The 21,273-nt window shown below is 36.0% G+C and overlaps 1 protein-coding gene across 15 annotated transcripts in view; it reads left to right on the top strand.

Annotated features, from left to right (window-relative positions):
• Positions 1-21,273, top strand: part of LOC5564339 (voltage-dependent calcium channel type A subunit alpha-1) — a 481,779-nt gene that overhangs the window by 212,382 nt on the left and 248,124 nt on the right. For 14 of the 15 annotated variants that reach the window (XR_002502607.1, XM_021854669.1, XM_021854670.1 and 11 more), the window contains exon 4: positions 4,626-4,840. Coding sequence is in view for 13 of the 15 variants with exons in the window: in XM_021854669.1 (XP_021710361.1) it covers positions 4,626-4,840 (215 nt within the window). In the remaining 2 variants the exon portion in view is untranslated. Of the gene's footprint in view, positions 1-4,625; positions 4,841-16,396; positions 17,347-21,273 lie in introns of those variants that run through there. The other variant, XM_021854675.1, reaches the window with a different exon arrangement.

Below are 21,273 nucleotides of genomic sequence, written 5' to 3'. Positions count from 1 at the left end.
CTAGAACCTGAGAAAGACGGAAATAAACCGTTTCACTACGCTTCCATTCTTTCATCATTATATCACGCCTTTCCTTACGCCTGATACATAGGCAGTCTGCTAACCAAACCAGCAAGCCTCTCTGCCATTAAAATTACCCCCACCCCTTCACCCTTCCCGCATGAACTGGCGTAGACGCAGTGGTATATACGGTCTACCATGGGAGCCAGTTGAATGCATCATCAACTACTTCCTCTTCAACTCATTGTTCTGTATGTAAGATCACCAGCACTTACTTAAATACTTAAATTTAGTGCAGCTGATCTGGCGATACTCTAGTAGCAACCACGGGTGGCTAATCAAGCTCAAGCTCAAGCTAACCTGAGTTTCTGTACTATGATCGAACAAATAAAAAATATTCAAATTAAGCTATCGGAAGCTTTTTACTTTTTTTTCTTTTATTAAACAGTTTGTTTTTTATTTTCTTCAAGTCTTCATTCATCTATCAATTCATACATTCTTAAAAACATGTATTTAAATTTTGAAACTTTTCTTTTACCAGGGCTACTGAACAACACCCAAAATAGACCCTATACGTCCAGAATATCCCAACTTTACCTCTAAAAGTTTTCATTTGCTGAAACAGTAATACCATGACCCCACAGTTATGGATCAAATAGTGTGGAGTCCAACCTATAAAATTCAATAAAACGACATGGAAAACGTAAAATTGTAATTGAAAAGCACGAATTGCATCGTTTCAAATTGGAACTTCGGTTAGTAAACTGTTTTGAGCGTAATATTTACATAGGATTACATAAGAATTAAAAATTGCATCGGTTTCTGAAAACTATATTATGGATCAATTTTAATATTATGGATCAAAATGTGACATATTACGGATCAGTGCGCAAAATCAAGAGATTTTAAACTCAATGCATCTGTATTGCATGATTTGGTGAAAGTTAATAATGTGTCACATATCACTGCAAAAAATAGCATTGTTTGAGCTGGAAACAAGGGTAAAATGTCCTTTTTTGTGATATACTGCATTGTAGTAACTGAGGCATGAACTGTATTTGCTCCACACCAAGTTTTCCACCCATTTTTGTCTGCTCAAAAATGAAATTTACCAACCTTGATGTTGTATGTGTTTTATCCTTAGTGCTATTATCTGAGAAAGGTTGAATCCAATGCTTAAAATGGTAGAAATCTACATTCTTTGGTAGTGATCCATAACCGTGGTAAACAATCATTTCCTGGTCCATATTATGGATCACTAGTTAGAAGTGCTAATATTCGGTATTTAGAATCAACAAACAAGAAAACTGTTTTCTAAAGATAAATTCACACTAAATCGAAGCGAACGAGCATATTTTATGCAATAACATATGAATTTTACCACTTGTGGGAGCTTATGAATGCTGCCGGCACTTCTTAAAGAAAACGACCATATAATGATAGCTGTGTGGTACCAACTAAACATTTGTCAAATACACCGTTATTAAGCGGTTGAATGTTGTGCTTAACTTTACAAATGCTAGAAGACAAATAGTATAACATGGGAAAAATATGTTTTACGCCAACGTTTATGTTTTGAGCGAGTTATCCGATGTTGAACGCCAAAGTGATCCGTCACTGTGGGTGATCCGTAACTGTGTGGGCATGGTATTTGATGTTTCATATCATAAATATAGATATTTTTGAACCAAAAACGGGGTTCTAAAGCTGGACTTAAAATGGTTACTTGTTTTCGAAATGACCATGAAGGCTTCGGATAATCATCTTTTGTCGAGTAAATATGATTTCTTACGGCACAGTAAGAAAATCAACATTTGAGTTGGGTTGGTTCTCCGGGATCGCATACTAATACTTTCAGATCTTCGTGTATCTGAACATGTCAAGTGGCCACGTGATTATTGTGGCTCAGAAATATTGTACATGAGCCGTGAGTCTGTGTATATACCATATCCATATTTTTTCATGCAAATACATTCGCAATGTATGGAAATTTTATCAACAATAACTGGTGGAATAGGAGGTGCACATCACATTTTCGGCCATGTATCCGGATTGGCCATCGGTATCCAAATATTTGTGAATACGTTTGGAGGTGAAACTAATGCCCTATACAACATTGTTAAAATTTTGAGAATTGATCAACTGAGTCAAAAGATATCTGCAACAGAGTGCAAAAAAGTCGTCCACGTCATTTAAGGGTTAATAACTGTGGAAATGCTCATTGAACATGCTGAGATGCAAGCTCTGTCCCAGGGAGGACGTGATACCAAGAAGAAGAAGAAGAAGAAGAATAATAATAAGATCCATTAACATGGGTAATTAATACGCGTTGGTCCCCCATGGAATTCTGGAATTTCTACGGATTCAGATGACCAATGATCAAAACCGACACAGATTCTAAAAATAGAAGAGTTTTTAAAACTAGCAAAAATTTCGAAAAACAAAATAGTTCTTGCAATTTGTACTGTAGAAGTTTTAATATCTCTATAACTTCACATCGCATAAAAATACAAGCAACGGAAAAAAATATGATTTAGACCTTGGACCTTGGAAAGTCCGGAACAAATCCGGTGTCCGATGGCGAATAAGCATGTCCAAGCATATTGCTGAAACTAAGCCAAATTTGCCGTCGAATGCCCCCGCATCGGATTTCATCCTTATTTCGAAAAGATACAAGCATTTGAATTTAGGCAAAATTGTGCCTATCTCAATCATTTTGCCTAGCCCCTGTATATATGAATTTATGTATGTATGAAGTCTTGTTTCACTGGATATGCTTAGGTTGGAGTTAACATAACAATCCTAAATGATTTTCAGAACGTCGCTACTCTACCTAAAAAGCTGTATAATGTTCAACGTTCCGGAAGCAATTCATCCGCCTCCAATTGAGGACGGCTTAAGAACGGTCATATTTTTTATCGCTATTTCCTCAGTAGTACCGCGACAGCTGTATGCGGAGCCCTCGAGAGTGCATCTTTCATAAAATGATTTAGAGCCGGCTTCTCCTATAGAAACGGCGGCGGAAACCGAAGTGCAAAAATAATGGAAAGCGTAAACAATTTTCCAGCATAAGCATTAACTCCGAGCTGGAGCAGAGAATCAACGCTTCTGAGTTGGCTGGCAGAACAGTTTGCTTTCTCCATGGGTCTGTTATGATATCGAATCAACTGCGCTGAGTGAAACATCGTTCCCAAGGGGGTGGCTCCAGACTCCACAACCGGCAGGCATTGGATGGAGTGGACAATATCGTTGAATAAAAGCGGATAATGACTGAAGCTTTCAAACAGAAAGTGCAATTTTTACGAAGCTTGCTTGTTTTATAGAAAAGGTTTAAATAGTGACTTAGCAATTAGGATACCTTTTATGATGACACAGTTGATAATATTTCAGCGTGGGAAAGCTAGAATCATTATGGTGTTCTGTGATTGGCAACACTATCGTCCTAATTTGGAAAAACTAAATTGAGCTATTATTAACATTTTCTTAACAACATATTACATTTCATCCGTCGTAGCAATTCAGAATTTTAACTGGTGATTTGCTTCACTTGCTTCCGCATTAATCGTACAACAGAAGACTTAATCGATTTTGTCTAAAATTATGATGATTTTTTTCGACATTTGTTCCAATGTTAATACATGGAAAGATGGGTAGATCTTGACTGGGTTTTGTTTTCAGAATGTATCTAGCGAGACTAAGATTTGTTTTTTTTTTAATTTTTCAACTTCAAACTACCAGTAAAGAGATTTTGAATCTCTTATCTTCATGTTAGAATAATACATACCGTTTTGACTCATATTACGAACACTTAAGGCCAACAGTGACTTCAAAAGCATCTGATAAGCATAAATTAGCTGATATAGGTGAAAATTTTAATTTCTTCGCAAAGTCTAACCGTTAGATGTTGGGTGTACTGATAAAAATGTTTATTTAAACTTGTTTAGTATTGTTTTTACGTAAAAGTTTGGAACAACATTTTGACTCAAATGCCGAACACTGCGTTCATTCTGTCTCATATTCCGAACACCTGGATTCAAATTCCGAACAGCACGAATAAATCGTATTCAAATGAATAATTTCGAGAATAAATTTATCTGAGATAGTTTATGTGGTCTTGAGCTAGAGAACCATCACTACTCCCGAGGTATAAAATTGATTTGAAGACGTTAAAATTGAATTCCAATTGACTGCCATTTCCTGGTAATTTGTTGACATATTTCAGCGAGTGTTCGGAATATGAGTCTGTTCGGAATTTGAGACAAAACGGTAGAATACATATAAGAAAAGTAAACTTTAAAGATGCAAACCAAGTTCAAGATCGCCATCTTTAATAACGGATTTGAATTACGCCAAATGTCCGTTTGCGAAATGTTTTTCTGTAAAATAAGGTATCCTGATTATATTATGCATCAAGCACTAGAGCCTATTCTGTCTACTTCTCTGTTCAAACATAATTTATGAGCTTCCCATAACACAGATTCATCCTGCATACACTAAAGCAAATAATGAAGAATCCCATTTTCATACGAATTGTGCATTTTCCCTCAAACCAATTGAAAACCACAAACAGCATCACCCGCTAATTATCCTTCAATTCTCTGCGTCCTGGCGCTTTTCCATTGCAGATGATCGGTAGCGTAGGAGGCCGACACATGTCGACCCGGCGGCGTGGTTCCTCGCCGATGGTTCGACTCGGAGGAGGCAGTTTAATGGCGCACCTGGAACCACCCGACGGCCTAAATACCCCGCGAGTGTCTCCCCGCCGGAGGCGAGCCGTGACGACCAGTGACCACAAAAGCTGTGCTTTAATACAAACAAGACTGAAACTAGGTGACATCATGTGAGTACACCGATACGATTTTGTTGAATCGGGAGTAAGATAGCGGGAAATCTTGCGGAGAGCGAAAAATGGCGCGAAATGGTTTGGAAGGCAAACTCTCGCAGTTACTTTCCCGCTGATAAAGCTTTCATTGAAAAATCATCCTTTGCATTTGTATGTGTGGAGCTTTATCCTGGTGAAAATGAATGGTTTGGTGAAAGCTCATTGCGTGCGGAAATAAATTATAGCGAATAAAAGCTGCGACAGATGTCGCAAATATAATGGAAAAATAAAAAACATGTCGAATTTATGGAAGAAAAGGCAAATAAGCTTTGAAAGCTTTTATGAATAGCTCTAAATATTTGATTTGAAGTGGGACGATTTCGTACAGCGAAATGAGAAAGCTCTTGACATCAAAAATAAAGCGAGTGGTTTTGGTTTTCTATTGGGATGTTTTACCATCATAAAGGCTGACAGCTTATTTATTTATTTATTTATTTATTTATTTATTTATTCTAACCATTACCATTTCTTATATCTAGGTGTTCTGTGTTAGACACTATCATCCTAATTTGCATAAACAACATTTAGCTTTTATTAACATTTGGTTAACCCTCTAATACCCAAATTTTTGTTTTCGATCGGAATATCATATTTTGTTATCAAAAATTGTTCTATACAAGTTTTGGGCAATGATTTATGTTTATTCGCAAAATTATGAATTTTGGTTTTTGATTTTTATAATTTTTATTTTTGTTCATCCCTATCCTTTTTCATTTTTTGTTGACCCCTCTCCTGATTACTGATTTTTGGCAATAATAAAAATTCATTTTTTATGGTACTTTTGAAAATAATATTTTTTTCTGGATCATATTTTATTTTTCGAGTAACTAACGAAAAAACAGGTTTAAAACTATTTCAACACCGTCAGACTCTTCTTCTGTGGTAGGTTGATTGTAGAAAAATATTAAAGATACGATTTTTTATATTACACGTTTAATTAACTCCAGGCAACTGTTAACCTACAGTAGGTTATATAAAAATACAATTTGTCAAACATTTTTCAAAATACAAAAAGGTTTCAAAAGTCATAAAAACTTCTCTTCTGTGCATGTTATGAGCCAAGGTTTAAGCCAAAAATAAAATCATTATCATTTGCGACCTACGAAAAAATACACAAAATTGCAAATTGTACCCCGTCTCAAGGCGGGGTTGGATATTAGAGGGTTAACAACATATTACATTTCATTTGTCGTAGCAGTTCATATTTTTTACAGATGAGTTCATTTCATCTGCTTATACTATAGAAGTTCTATGTCATACAAGGACTTTTGGAAACATAGGTTTTAAAATTTAAAAGTTCTACTAGCGTAATAATTGCTTGATATTATTGAAATTGCTTGATACCATGCAACCACGGGTGACCAATCAAGCTCATGCTTATAGCAATCCAATTGATTCACATTTTTAATGCTGGCCGGTCTAGTAATCCTTAAATATTTTAAACACAATAAACATAGTTTCTACTGTTACGAAAAATTACATTCTTGTGTATAACTTGAATTAAGTGATAGAGTTGATGGTTGAGATGCTCAACTTGTACACTAATGTTTAAAGTTGGATCAATCGGGGTTGAAGTAAATGCCATAAAAATAACATATAATATCATTGATAACAAAACTTGTTGAAAATTTGTTGCAAAAAAAACAATAGGGGTATTCAATTAACGGCGTAAATCTCTTCGTAAATCGTAATAAACTGGTTATCTCAAATATTTCATAAAATTGCGTGAACTGTTTAGGAAATATTTCAAATTGTTCAGATTCAAAAATCAACCGATCTAAGTATGCGCCGGTCATTATAGCAACTGTCATGAAATACGTTATTTATCAACAAACAATAAACATTGACAAAAAAAAACTTGTCATGAATTTAGGTTTGACTTTATTGTATGACATGGACCTTTGCACGAGTTCACTGATTTGACGATTGAGCGGTACCATATTCACTAGTTACCATGGTTACGTAAATAACACGGCACCGCTCAAACGTCAAATAATGAACTCGTGCATCGGTCCATAGTATTATCAAATAAGTGAACTCGTGCCAAAGTCCATTTGACGTTTTAGCGGTGCGGTGTTATTTATGTGACCATGGGAACCAATGAATACGGCACCGCTCAAACGTCAAATTAGTGAATCATTAGTGGTCCATTTGAGGGTTCGAGACTGCGTTGTTTTCGATTCTGGAACAAACGCGAATTTTCATTCGGGAATCCCAAGTTGGGATGACTTAAATCTTTGCGAAAAATTATCAAAAAGCGGCCGTTTTCACTTTGACGATAATAAGTTGTATGGGGAATTCTTGAATCATCAGAACAATTCGTTGATTTTCGTTGACGATCTGAAAAGAAGACTTAAACTACGGTAAACTCTTGGCTTAAACAATTCAAATACAGTCGCCTCTCCACATCTCGATATCGAAAGGACCATCGAGACAGGGAGAGATCGAGACAAAGAGCAAGTTTTTGATGAATACTAGATTGAAAAACACTCCGTTGCCAAGAAAGTAATACACACAGTAATAGATTCGGCCTTACTATTAGGCAAATAAGATAAAGCGTCTAGTATATAAAGGGTGTCCCAGAAAGTAAGGGCACGACTTCACCATACTGCCATTTCAAGAATAGTGAAGATAAAAAACTGATTTTTACACATTTGATTACTGTATCCAACAAGAGTGGATTGTGAATTTTTAATGAATAGTTTAATTATTAATGTGTTGATTACGTAACATTTCTTTGAAGCATCTCTTATCAGTCTCGCACAAATCGCGTTATTTTTGAGCGACTTTATTGATCACTTATTGAAATTGAAACTTTAAACTAAAGTATATAAAATTTGTATTGGAACTAAAAATTCGATTCCAGCCGTGGTCGATTTGAAAATGGTGAACAAACAAATCCTTATATCTACGTAGAAACATAAACAAATCAAACATTAAAGTTGCTTATCCTATGGTGGTAAGCTCCATCGAAGGTAATACGCCAATCGCGTATTTGTAACATTTGACAAAAGTAGACATTAAACAGAGTGCTTCGTGAAGCCCAAGCAGGACTGTTCGGTTTTGCGTCGTCCGATAGATTTTGCTCACGGTATCGCGCGTGTTTTCGTCGTCGGAGATTTTTTTTCTGTTTTGGAGCGTCTTGCTGGGTAGGCAGTGGCGCAACCAGGGGGGGGGGGTGGGGGATTTGGGGGTCAAAACCCCCCTCAGAGTCAAAAAAAATTAAGGATAACCAAGCATATTTGAAACTTATTACTACACATTTTATGCAACTACGCAACAGTAACTTAGTTTGGTTCATATTATCAGTGAGAATTTCAGAGGTTTTTACAATTACATTTTCAAAGGTGTTTTCTTTCAATTCTCAGACCCTTGAAGAGTCTGATAGAAAAAAAGCTCATAAATAACGACATATCCTTGCCTTTTCTAATTTTAAATTGAAGGCTTTGTGTGAGAAGTTTGTCAAATATTCAGATATATCGGGAACTTTTTAACAATTCAGTCATGTGTTTTCATATCTTGTACAACACAGGTAGAAAAACCTCGCGTCTCTTACTCAGCACCAGCGAAGTGCTTTTGGCAATGGTCAACGTCAAGTTAACATGACATGTAGCATCCGAAGCATTACAAATGTTTCAGTTAGCTCAGTATTTAATTATGTTTTTAACTATTCTTAAAACATATCAATTTACGTAAAAGTAATTCTTTGGATTTTGAAGATTATGGAAAATATTAGATCAGGAGTTTCAACAATTATGAGATTCTCCGGCTGTTGATCCTGAATACAGTATTTAATCAATCATATTACGAAATCATACAAAAACAAAATTTGATGGTCTTATTGAAAAAAATGTTTAACTCGGTTTTGACTTTAAGACTCGATTCTCTGGTTTGTCGATTCTTTAACATGAGAACGTTATGCTCCCACTGGCAGTTAAGTATGGCAATGCTAGTTTGCCTTGGACCGGCTGTAACAATAGTTGCAATAATTTCTATTTCAAAATTTTACGCTTAAGGATCATTCGCATTGTTGAAAACTTGAAAACATATTTATAGAACAACATAGATGGACGATTAAACGATATCAAGTATAATATTGTAATGTATTTTAATCCTGTTTGATCAATTTTTACTATGCGTGTTGAAATAGTGATGTTTACTTATATCTTCAAGTCGGTTTTTGCTACTAAAAATACCATCTTTATTCAAATTGACAAACCCTCCCCCCCCCAGAACCAAATCCTGGTTGCGCTACTGTGGGTAGGTATTTGGGAAGGCACAAGCAAGACGGTTTGTTTTCGGGACGCCAAGAAGTTTTGCTGTCAGTGTCAGTTTTGTGTTCAGTCGAGGATGGATTACCAACTGGTGAGTTCGTTCCATGCTTGTGATAACACATTTTTTTCTTGAAAGCGTAACTCTTAAGTAATATTAAAACAAACTTTGTATGGCTCGTCACAATACAATTTCAATGTACATATATTTTTCTCTTTTTGACATTATTAAAAATTATCTTTTGAATTGTTCGACATTGTGATGTTGACGTATTTTTAAAACTTCTACCATATCGAGACAAAATTCACAGTAATACTCATATGTTATTTTCAAACAAACCATTGTATAGTCGGCATTATTCCTGTTTCATATAATTTAAAATACATACATGTAATTTTCAGTTTTCGTCATTAATAAAAACTTTTTTTGAATTGTTCGACATTATAGATGTTGACGTATTTTTTAAAGCTTCTACCAAAAACTTCTCGAGACAAACATACAAAACTAGTTTTAAAGATAAGTCGTATATTTCCCCCTTGTCCATGGATCGCATCATCGACCAGAGGTGACTCCCAAATCTTTTCCTCCCTCATTAATAAACACCCTTTCCGTGGTGATTGTGGAGATGCAGAAGTATTCTCGGTCTCTAGAAGCAACAATCATTACACCCTAACATTCCATCCCCATCCCAGCTGACTGTAAGGACTTGGCCGGCGCCGTTATTGATCAATAATATTAGATCTGCTAAAAGTACACTTCGAGAGTAGGCGGAAACTCCCATGCCTTATTCATTTGGATCGTAGTGCAATTCTTACCAGTTCCGATCAATCACGGAGTAGCAACCATTGACATGTACAGTCAGTCTATGCTATGCTATGCTTTGACAAAAGTAGACATTAAACAAATGGAATACCAAGTATGCATTTTATGGCAATATGGTAAAAGCCAGTTCGCGAGAACCGCAACCCCCTTTCCAAGGGAAGTTGAATTGATGTTCTCCGATCAGGCTGAAATTTTCAGGGATTGTTCTTCTATATAAAAGATGATGTTTTGCAAAATATTAGATTTTTATATTAGGGGAAAGTGGGACAAAATGACCCCCAATGATTTCATGTCACTAAACATGCAAAATCACAAAAACTGATATAACTATAGTAAAAGTGCACGGATTAGGCTGAAATTTGGCATGAATACTCTACGTTATATAAACTTTGAGATTGGCATGGTATATGGATTTTGAAAGTACTTCAAATTGAGAAAAATGAGTTTTTCATAAAAAAATTAGTGATTTTCAAATCGATATTTTTCTTACCAACCGAACTAGGTCAAAAAACTAAATATGACGTTTTGTAGGGTAACTCATGGGCTTTCATTTGAGGTGTAATCAAGATATGCCGTTTCAAAAATTTTCAAAAAAAAAATTTGTTTTCGGGGTAGTGTTTGGATTTGAGTCATTTTGCGAGTACCGCAACCGCCTTGTCTAGAGAGGTTGTATTGATGTTCTCCGATCGAGCTGAAATTTACAGTAGTTGTTTTCCTATATAAAAGAAGATATTTCGCAAAATTCCACATTTTTATATTAGGGAGAAGTGGTACAAAATAACCATTAATGATTTAATATATAAAAATATACAAAATTAATTAAACTGCTATAATAGCGATAGTAGGGGCCCAGATAGCCGTAGCGGTAAACGCGCAACTATTCAGTAAGACCAAGCTGAGGGTCGTGGGTTCGAATCCCACCGGTCAAAGATCTTTTCGGGTTGGAAATTCTCTCAACATCCCAGGGCATAGAGTATCTTCGTACCTGCCACACGATATACATATGCAAAAATGGTCAATCGGCATAGAAAGCTCTCAGTTAATAACTGTGAAAGTGCTCATAAGAACACTAAGCTGAGAAGCAGGTTTTGTCCCAGTTGGGACGTAACGCCAGAAATAAGAAGAAGAATAGCGATAGTAAAAATGCACGAATTTGTATGAAATTTGGCATGTTTACTTTACGTTATATGAATGATCATTTTGGATAAAAAAAATGTTTCAAATCGAGCAAAACCTGTTATATTGTAAAATTAGTTTTTTTTTCAAATCGACTTATTTTTGGTCAACCGAACTAGGTTGAAATTTTGTAGGACAACTCAAGGGCTTTCATTCGCGGTGTACCGTGGTAAATCAAAATCCGGGCGGTATGAGCAGCGTATGGAGGCCTCTTGTCGGTAGTTGTAATACCGATTATATCATACCGTGTTGCCGCTGCCGTATCTGAAAGAAATGTCACTTTCTTGCAAAAGTGATGATGTGGATAACAATAAGTCATTGCACCAATGTTTTCGTTAGCACCTTCGGCGGTTCAGTAGTAAGCGTTGTTTCTTCTCACGCTGTTTGGATGGGTATCAACTACCGCATTTTTTTTAATTTGGATAATGTTTGATGGGTTTGATTAGGAGGGTCACATGTGTGTGTGTATGATGGTATGTTTGCTAGAGATCAATTTGTAAATAATTGAGTTTAGTTTAGTTTAGACTGACTGCACATATGCCTGCTATGAGACACTATACTGTTTATATCTTGAATGGAATTTTGACTTTTACTAGCCTTGATGTTTGCAAATTTCTAGAAAGAGTAAAAGAGAGACGAAGATTGTTAAAAATTGCATATTTCCACGGAAAATTGTGTGTTTTTTACAAAAAATTTTGTGTGTTTTCCGACACCAAAATATTGGGGGTCATTTTGACCCACTTTTCCCTTATAAAAAGTGTAGTTCTGCCAAATGGGTTTCTTTTTGAATAGTAATGAACACATATTGTGTAAGCAATGTTTGTGATTTAGTTGTTTGGACAGACATGTTGGTGGTTTAAATTGCAATCATCACTGATTGGTTCAATGAACGACGCACAGTATTGTTCTTATTACATATTACTCATGTTTTGATGATATTCAAAGTATTATTCCAGTTTTATTTGAAAATTGTGTACTTACGACATCGAAACATACAATTCCAATACAATGTCCGGATTCAAAAACATTGGGCTCCAATTCCGGACAGCCTCTTTTTACTTTTTTAAACCATATTTACAGCATATTTTTTCAATGTGGTGTCACTAAACTTTTAAACTATTACTTTGTATATTATTATGTTACAATCACTACTGCTGCGACGATTGCCTCCATCTAAGCGCCCCTCGAACGCATGGGGGAAATGTCAAGTGGGGGAATGAGAATTGAAAAAAATAACTTCTCATTGTTGATTGATCGATGTGAATGCAAAATCGTTTATTAAGTGAATTATAATTTATATATTATTACTATATGCTTATTAAAACTGAATAATTACAGATAGCGACCTGAATTACCCTATATTACATTTAAAAATTTGAATTTGTTTGCCTAGTAAGAGACCAAATGTAAGTAATAAAAATATGCTATACGATTATCTCTAACCAATATATTTATACCTTTGAGCTGATCTCATCGGGGACATTGATCAGTTTGTTGAACAGACCTTCGAAAGGCCAATACGTCGTAATAACTACAAAAACAGCTATTTTTTCATTCAATATAGTTGTATGAATGTTGTCAATTCAGCATTTTATTGGTAAACTAGTGGTCCCGGCAAACTTCGTATTGCCATCAAGTAGGCTGTTGAAAAACGCCATGGAACGCCCCGTGCAAAATGGAAGTTCCGTTCACTTCTGTTTTTTTTTTCAACTTTCCCGTTAAATATCATTTTCTTTTTATGTACACAAACACGTCGGAACACTTCAGGAACATAACTATGGAAGAATTTTCAAAATCCGTTAGCCCGTTTGTGAGCCATTTCGTGACATACAAACACCATTCCATTTTTATTTATATAGATTGTCAGAGTGTCCGGATATTGGTACCGTCTGAATTTTGATTCACTACGGTACACCGCGAATGAAAGCTCCTGAGTTTCCCTACAAAACTTCATATTTAGTTGTTTGAACTAGTTCGATTGACAAAAATACAAGTCGATTTGAAAAAAAAACTAATTTTATTAAAAAAAAAAATAAAAATAAAACAGTTTTTTTTTATTAATTTGAAACACATTTCTAATCCAAATACCATGTTCATTTTGAAGTTCATGTAACGTTAATTAAACATGCCAAATTTCATGCAAATTCGTTTATTTTTATTATCGCTATTACTTTAATTGATTTTGTAGGTTTTTATATATTAAATCATTAGTGGTTATTTTGTACCACTTCTCCCTAATATAAAAATCTGAAATTTTGCGGAATATATTCTTTTATATTGGAAAACAACTCCTGTAAATTTCAGCTCGATCGGAGAACATCAATACAACCTCTCTAGACAAGGCGGTTGCGGTACTCGCAAAATGGCTCAAGTTCAAACACTACCCCGAAAAAAAATTTTTTTCGAAAATTTTTGAAACGGCATATCTGGATTACACCTCAAATGAAAGTCCATGAGTTACCCTACAAAACGTCATATTTAGTTTTTCGACCTAGTTCGGTTGGTAAGAAAAAAATCGATTTGAAAATCACTAAATTTTTTATGAAAAATCTCATTTTTCTCGATTTGAAGTACTTTCAAAATCCATATACCATGCCAATCTCAAAGTTTATATAACGTAGAGTATTCATGCCAAATTTCAACATAATCCGTGCACCTTTACTATAGTTATATCAGTTTTTGTGATTTTGCGTGTTTAGTGACATGAAATCATTGGGGGTCATTTTGTCCCACTTCCCCCTAATATAAAAATCTAAAATTTTGCAAAACATCATCTTTTATATAGAAGAACAATCCCTGAAAATTTCAGCCTGATCGGAGAACATCAATACAAGAAGGGGTTGCGGCTCTCGCGAACTGGCTCGTAAGAAACTAAATTTTCCAAAAATATTCAGAACTGAACATTGCTTAATTGAGAATGAAATTTAAACTTAAGGTCATATCGCATATAGTCAGAATAGTCAGAAAATAATTTTGATAGAAATTTCATTACTACTTATGCGCAGGAGCCACATTGCCTGCAGGTGCACAGGAGCGCTGTACATTGTGAGACCTGTTTGGTGCACCTCATTTTTCTTGAGATGTACCACAATGCGGTCTCATGCGCTCCATCACGTGTGCTGTTTGATACGCAGCGCAATAATTGAAGTGATGACAACATTTTTCAACGAAGATCGAAATTTTAAGTCTCCGATCGTGAGTCCTTGACCATGTAATGTAGACCATCTAGACACCTACATCATGATACGCAAATAGTTTTAGATGCTCTTCGGAAATCCGAAAATTGGCACAGAATTCTTGTAGGTCCAAAATTAGTGCTCTTCTCCTATTGCTCAAGATTTTATAAAATTCAGCCACGGATTCTACGTAAATCTTGCCTAACAAGTATAATTGGTGTGCTGTTAGAATAATTCTCATGATTTCGGTAGAACCCTTCTTAGAATTTAGTCGGAAATCTGCTTTCATTTTCTGTCCGAATTCCACATGGTGTTATGTGAGAATCCTGCCTAGGGTACTGTGAGAATGCTGCTCTTTATTTTGCGAAACCCCTTTATTCAAAAAGTATTCGTCTTGAATTTTTATAATGATATTCAGACTTTTATAAGAATCTTGCACACAATTCTATAAGACATCCAACTAGGATAAAGTGAGTTTTCTAAATAATTGTATGAAAGTACTGCCAAAGCTTTCCGAGAAAATTTTGTCAATAATTTTATGAGAACCCTATTGAAGATGATGCGTACAACCTGTTTATCTGTTAATCACTCTGTTTGAAAAACATGCCAGAATTAATGGTAAATACCATTGCTCACCTAGTTTCTGTAGCCTATCTTACGCAATTTTTCCTCAGCTTTCTGATAGTGATCTCAAAATTCAAAACTAGCGGTGCGCTAATGGTGAAAAATCGATTTTTCTAACAAAATTCAAGATGGCGGCCAAATTCAAAATGGCCGCCAAATTTTTTTCAAGTTTAAATGAAAGCTATATCCTTTCTCTATACGATGTCACTAAGTTTGCTATGTGTTCCAAGCGAAATATGAGACATATCCCGTGAAGAAATACACAAGATTTATCTAAAAATGGGCTTTTTCGCAAACTGTTCAGCTAGCTGGCGTACGAGGGGTCCACCAATTTGAGAAAACAGAAAGGACCACCCTTAAGTTTTATCGAAAACTAGCGATCAGTGACATAAAATTGGAATTCTAACGATGGGTGCCGATGGCGGCCTGGTTTCAGCGAGAATTGCTCATATACATTGTTAGAATAATCCAAAGTTATCTGTCAAATTGTAAAGTTCAGGGTAATTATCAGAACTCCAAGTCTGAAAGACTTCCTGTAAGAGTATTCCTCAAGGTAGCACTTTGGGACCATATTATACAATATTTTCACATCTGACTTACCTCAGTTACCTCAGGGATGTCGAAATCTTTGTTCAAAGGACAAAGCCTGCGTGTCATTTGAAGTGCGTGTCATAAAAAGTTTGGATGTATTTTCTTCATACTTGCAAGAATGGAGAATTCTCCTAATGCTTCTAAAACTCAAGTGATAATATTCCCACTTCATTTGAAACTTTCTGTAATCTGTAAACATGCATTTATAACCTATATTACCGTGAGTGAAGGTCTTTTTTACGCGCCTTAAACAGGCGAAAAAATGGTTTCAAAATTCATACCGCCAAACATATGCCATTACGTTCCTTACCGGTAGATGCATTCATTCATATTACCTGGCTCGACTACAAATCGCCGCCCAATTGACACCTGTTTGTTCGGCGCCGCAAAGTTTTCTCCCTACTTGGCCCGGTATCGTATTACCCGCAGGTACACATCGTACTTTTCCCTCAACCGATCCACCCACCCACGAAACTGCATGCACACACTTCACTTTCATATTGACACATTTTACTGTCGCATTTCCCACGCGAAACCCCCCTTCAAAACACCGCACAGCAGATGCCACCCAACCAACCCTCGGAGTAATCCCTCAGCCCCAAAGCCGATTGTTTACATTCGTCAGCGTCCACGTTTTGCACCAATACTAATGGGATCCCCAGTTAAGTCTGTATGAGTGAGCTACTCACACAATCAAGGCGTTCATCTTCCCCTCGTTTCCCCAGCTGATCCGTGTCGGAATAGGCTTTTCCTGTACGGACACGCGGTTCATCAACCACCACCCCCACAGAAGGGCGGACTTTGGAGGGCGAAAACGAAACTTCACTCGAAGGGCCTCATTCACTGTCGAACTTTGCTCTGGTTCATACACGCAATTCGTGAGCTCCGCTGAGCCCATTTTTCGGGGTGTGTGAAGGAAGAAAATCTGTGTCAGCAGGAAGGAACATTTTCTGCTGACAATTTGAGTGGAAATTTGTCGTTTGTTCCTGGGAAATTTGGGTTACCGTGCTGAATTGGGCTGTAATCGAGTGAGTGATAGTGTTTTTCGCGTGGAAATAGTGAAATTCAGTGGAATATTTGGAAAAAATGATCGTCGATAAAATCTAATTTAATTAATTCGATTTTGCCTCTATTGGCAAAGTCTGCCTGGAATCTGGAGGTCGAATTTGTGAAGATATTGTCGGGCAGGCTCGAATCCAGTGAAAAATCGCGGAAAGGGGTCATATTGGGCAAGCACTGCTCAAAAATCTGCTCGAGAAGTTGGATATTGCTGAATGGCTGGAAAATTGTTCAAGTTTGAAAATTAATGAAAAAATCAGTCAGGAAAAAGTGTGTGCTAGTGTTGGTGAGCTAGGAAGAAGCTGTGTACGATTTGAGGAAAGCATTGAGTTTGCATTAAGCGAAACACGATTCCGTGGGGGTGGAAAGCTGCCGTTGTGCTGTTGTTCTGTGAGAGTGTGTTCGTGGAAAGCTGAAGTGGTTCATCGGGAACGTTGCGCCTCTGGTGGCAATTTCGCGACACTGAGGTCGAGTGATTTTCGCTAGTGGGGTCACAAGGGAGAGAATCACTGTCGGTACTTTACTGCGAAAATCGTTTCTGTTAATCGGCGTCAAAGGGTTCGAAGAGGATCCTGTTCGGGTTTCGCGCGTTTTCATCGCTTTCCTGTTCCGTAATCTTGTGCATTTTGTCTGTCTAATAAGTGTTGTTAAATCAAACGGCGGACAGATGAGTGTGATCGGTTTGGTGTAACCAATATGGCCGGGAGGTCATCAGCTTGCAGTGCACATTTGGATATTCTGACGGTGGGTAAATTTACATTGTCCCTTATTGTACGTGTCACGTAGGTTGAAAATCGCCAACTCAAATTTATTTAATATAGATTGTACATTCATTTCAATGCAAGATAAAGAAATGTGTATCGAATATTTGACATGATTATATAAAAGAAACCTAAAAAGCATTGATACCAGGTGAGAATTTTGCATCATAATTGTTTTCAAAATGTGGCTTGCATGCTTTTGATAGTATATCCCGACCAGACGGAAGAAACAAGAATATTGCAGACTGTGTTTCACTGATATGATTTGACGAAAATCAGCTTTTGAGAAAATTGAGTTTGAAGTTTTTTTCAGTAGTTCAACATCCCATACAAATTGTATAGGGACCACAAAAACAAGTCAGTGTTTTACAAATTAAGTTATTTAATCAGTGGAATGGAAAACTCACCTAATATTTTGGGAAGGCTTGAAAACAGTACAATTTTTAGTGTACTTTACTCAAAATCGCTTAACGTGTCACTTACACTCCTTGGCGTTTGGGCCCCTCAATAATTATAACAAAATCATAACAATATGTTCCAAAGTAACCTAATTATTGCAAATTATGCTACTGTACATAAATTTCCATCCAGACTGAAGAAACAATATTATAACAAGATGTGTTTCTCTGATTTGATTTTTTATATCACAGATTGTTATAAAATATGTAAAATTAGCAGTTTGAATAAAACAAAAAAGTAACAAAATTTGTACCACGTAAAACAAAAATGAAATTAATCCTACTACAATTATTACAAAATCATATGTCATGACAAATGTCATGTCAAAAATTTAACACATGATGCTATAAATCTATAATAAGCTAAAACCCAAGTGATCTTATAGCAAAATTATAACTACTTCTGTTATTTCTAACTACTGTTCATAGAAATGTATTATAATCTTGTTATGTGATTCTGGTCAGGTTAGCAATGTGAACCACCTCGGACCTTCTCCAGTGTCGAACATCTTACCTCATCTTCTTTAAACAGTTTTTGAACAGTTCAATGATGTTATGTTATGTTATGTTATGTTATGTTATGTTATGTTATGTTATGTTATGTTATGTATGAATATTTATTTTACTTGTAATACACATCCATAAAACTGATACAATTATTTTTGAATATTAGGGAAACGTGGTCCAATTCGGACCCAGTTACAGTTTTTTAGACATATCTTTTCAGCATGCCGTTCATATGAAATGTTTTATGTTTTTGTGGAAGTCTTATTTGATGCATACACTTTTCTCTCAGAGAGTTTTGTAATGTCTCCTACCAGGACATGGCTAGACATGTTTGAAAAAAAAAAAATCTCCAGGAGGTCCGAATCGGACCAACCCTGTTCTAATTTGGACCCACCATGTTTTAATTCAGATCACCGTTTTTTGCTATGGTAGTCATAATATAACTCCGATTTATTTGGTTTTAAAGCACATTGAAACTTCTTCTGTAAGCGCAAGCATAAGAAATAAAATCAATATGTGAATGTGAATTTTATTAGGGTCAAAACTAGCATAGGTGAAATGTGATTTTCAAAAAAAAAAAAAACGTGGGAGAACTGGTTCAAATTTTAGTACAGTCAATTCACCCTAACTCGATTTTAAATGGGACATCCTGTATGGAAGATATCGAGATAAATAATGCATATTTTTAAATTTTTGAGCTCTCGCTTGTTTTGACAAAATACATTAAAACGCCATTTTTGCTTTGAATATAGTAAAATTTTAACACATTGCAACTACGCATGAAAATATCGGGTTGAAAAGGTTAACTTCTACGGAAAACTAAAAAAGGCAGCATTAGCGTTGGACAAATTTGTCCAGAACATCGATGTTACTGAACCGATTCACCGATTTAATCGATCCTTTACATTGATGTTTTTGAATCGATTAGAATCGGATGAAAATTGGAAATTATGAAGATCAAAATGAGACCAAATGCATTTGCATTCGATTTCCACATATCTCGCGTTTAGGCGTATCTGCAGTGATCGATTTCTCTTCATCGATTTTCTCTTTGGATTAGTACACAAAATCCGATCTATCAAAATAACATTTTACGATGCAGCATGAGAAAGGACGATAAGTAGTTTATACTGAATCCAAAATATCAGTTAAAAATTATCGCTTGGCCAAGTTATTAGCTAAAGAGAAAATCGATGAAGAGAAATCGATCATTGCCGTTACGCCCTTATGATACTGAACGCGAGATATTTCAATCAAACCAGTTTTGAAAATCATTTGTACATATTTGGTTCTTCAAGACTAGTTCAAAATTTGTTTTCTTTTCCAGCATCTCATTAAGAAATATTTATGGATTTCAACAATATATAATGGGATCAAAAAATCGAATGAATGGAATCGATTTACCCGATTTTGGTTGTTTCAAACATCGATTCAAAACATCGATTAATCGGAATAAAAACATCGATTTTCGGAACATCGATTCAAAATCGCCCAGCACTAGACAGCATCGAGTCTCGGGATATAAAGTTGGAGGAGTATCGATTTACATTTTAGGGTCCAAGTACGCAATATGGAAGTGATTATGAAACGAAGCCAACTTTAATTTTGCATGTTCAAATTATAGTTTCCAATTTTCCCGGGATTTAACTTCCCGGAAAACGGGAAATAAAATTGATATTTCCCGGGCAAATCTCCCCGTTCATGGTGCCGGTTGTAACGAACGACTTGCATCGTCCGCACTCGCAGATCGCCTATCACAACAGGTACTTCTTCGCGAATTTGTCCATCCTTCTCTTCCGGAACTTTTCCGGAACCTCCATGCGGGACGTACCGACAAAAAAAACGTGAGGCCAAGGATTTGTTTGGTGTCCGCCTTGATATATAATAATCACAGGGCTATCGTATTCGCATTTTAATAAAGAAATAATCACTGTTACATTTACTTTATCGACAATTATTCAATTTTACACATTTAATTAACACAATTCGGCCTACACAGTACGAACGAAACGTGTAAATTTCTGAGACATATAATGCACATAATTGGAGCGTGAAGTATCATGGATATTTACATGATATGTCATGTAAACTTCAATTATATGTCATGTAATCCAGCAGGATCCTGAGTGCTTACATGACATATAACACATTTTTACATGATTTCAGACTTAAATTTACATGACGCCATGTTTACATGACATAAATGAAGTTTACATGACGTGTAATCTTCATTATTTTTAACAGTGTAGGGCTGAAAATCTCCTTAATAAAGCTATAATAATAATAACACAATTCAACTATCTTCACAAAATAACCACCGGTGACTGACTGATCGGAATCCTATCGGCCCCATTTAATAGATTAATCTGCTGATCCTGCATGTAGCCTAATAATGATGACCAACCGATGAAGCGTCATCGTTGTCGTCGTCACTCGTCGTTGTTGCTACACAGTTCTAACGAAACGTGTAAATTTCTGAAACATATAATGCACATAATTGGAGCGTGGAGTATCATGGATATTTACATGATATGTCATGTAAACTTCAATTATATGTGATGTAATCCAGCAGGATCCTCTGTGGTTACATGACATATAACACATTTTTACATGATTTCAGACTTAAATTTACATGACGTCATGTTTACATCGCATAAATGAAGTTTACATGACGTGTAATCTTCATAATTTTAACTGTGTAGGTGCGCAAAGTGCTTACCATGCATCCAGTCGCATGTTGTGCATTGGGGTTAGCTGTCGGTACTGGTGGAGTGTCCACGGTAACTATATGTCTCGCCAGACAGCCTGGCTTGATCAGTCACTCATGGTACAGCGTGGGACACGGTGGAATGGTGGATTCCAAGCGACTGTGCGACTGACCAGGATTATCGATCATTATCGTTTCAGTGCACAGGCAATTTCAACATTTTCATAGCTTCGAACAG

The sequence above is a fragment of the Aedes aegypti genome, chromosome 3 (genome assembly GCF_002204515.2).
Source record: "Aedes aegypti strain LVP_AGWG chromosome 3, AaegL5.0 Primary Assembly, whole genome shotgun sequence".
NCBI classification, from domain to species: domain Eukaryota; kingdom Metazoa; phylum Arthropoda; class Insecta; order Diptera; family Culicidae; genus Aedes; species Aedes aegypti.
Note: the sequence above shows the minus strand (reverse complement) of the source record. Positions and strands in the feature narration are given on the sequence as shown.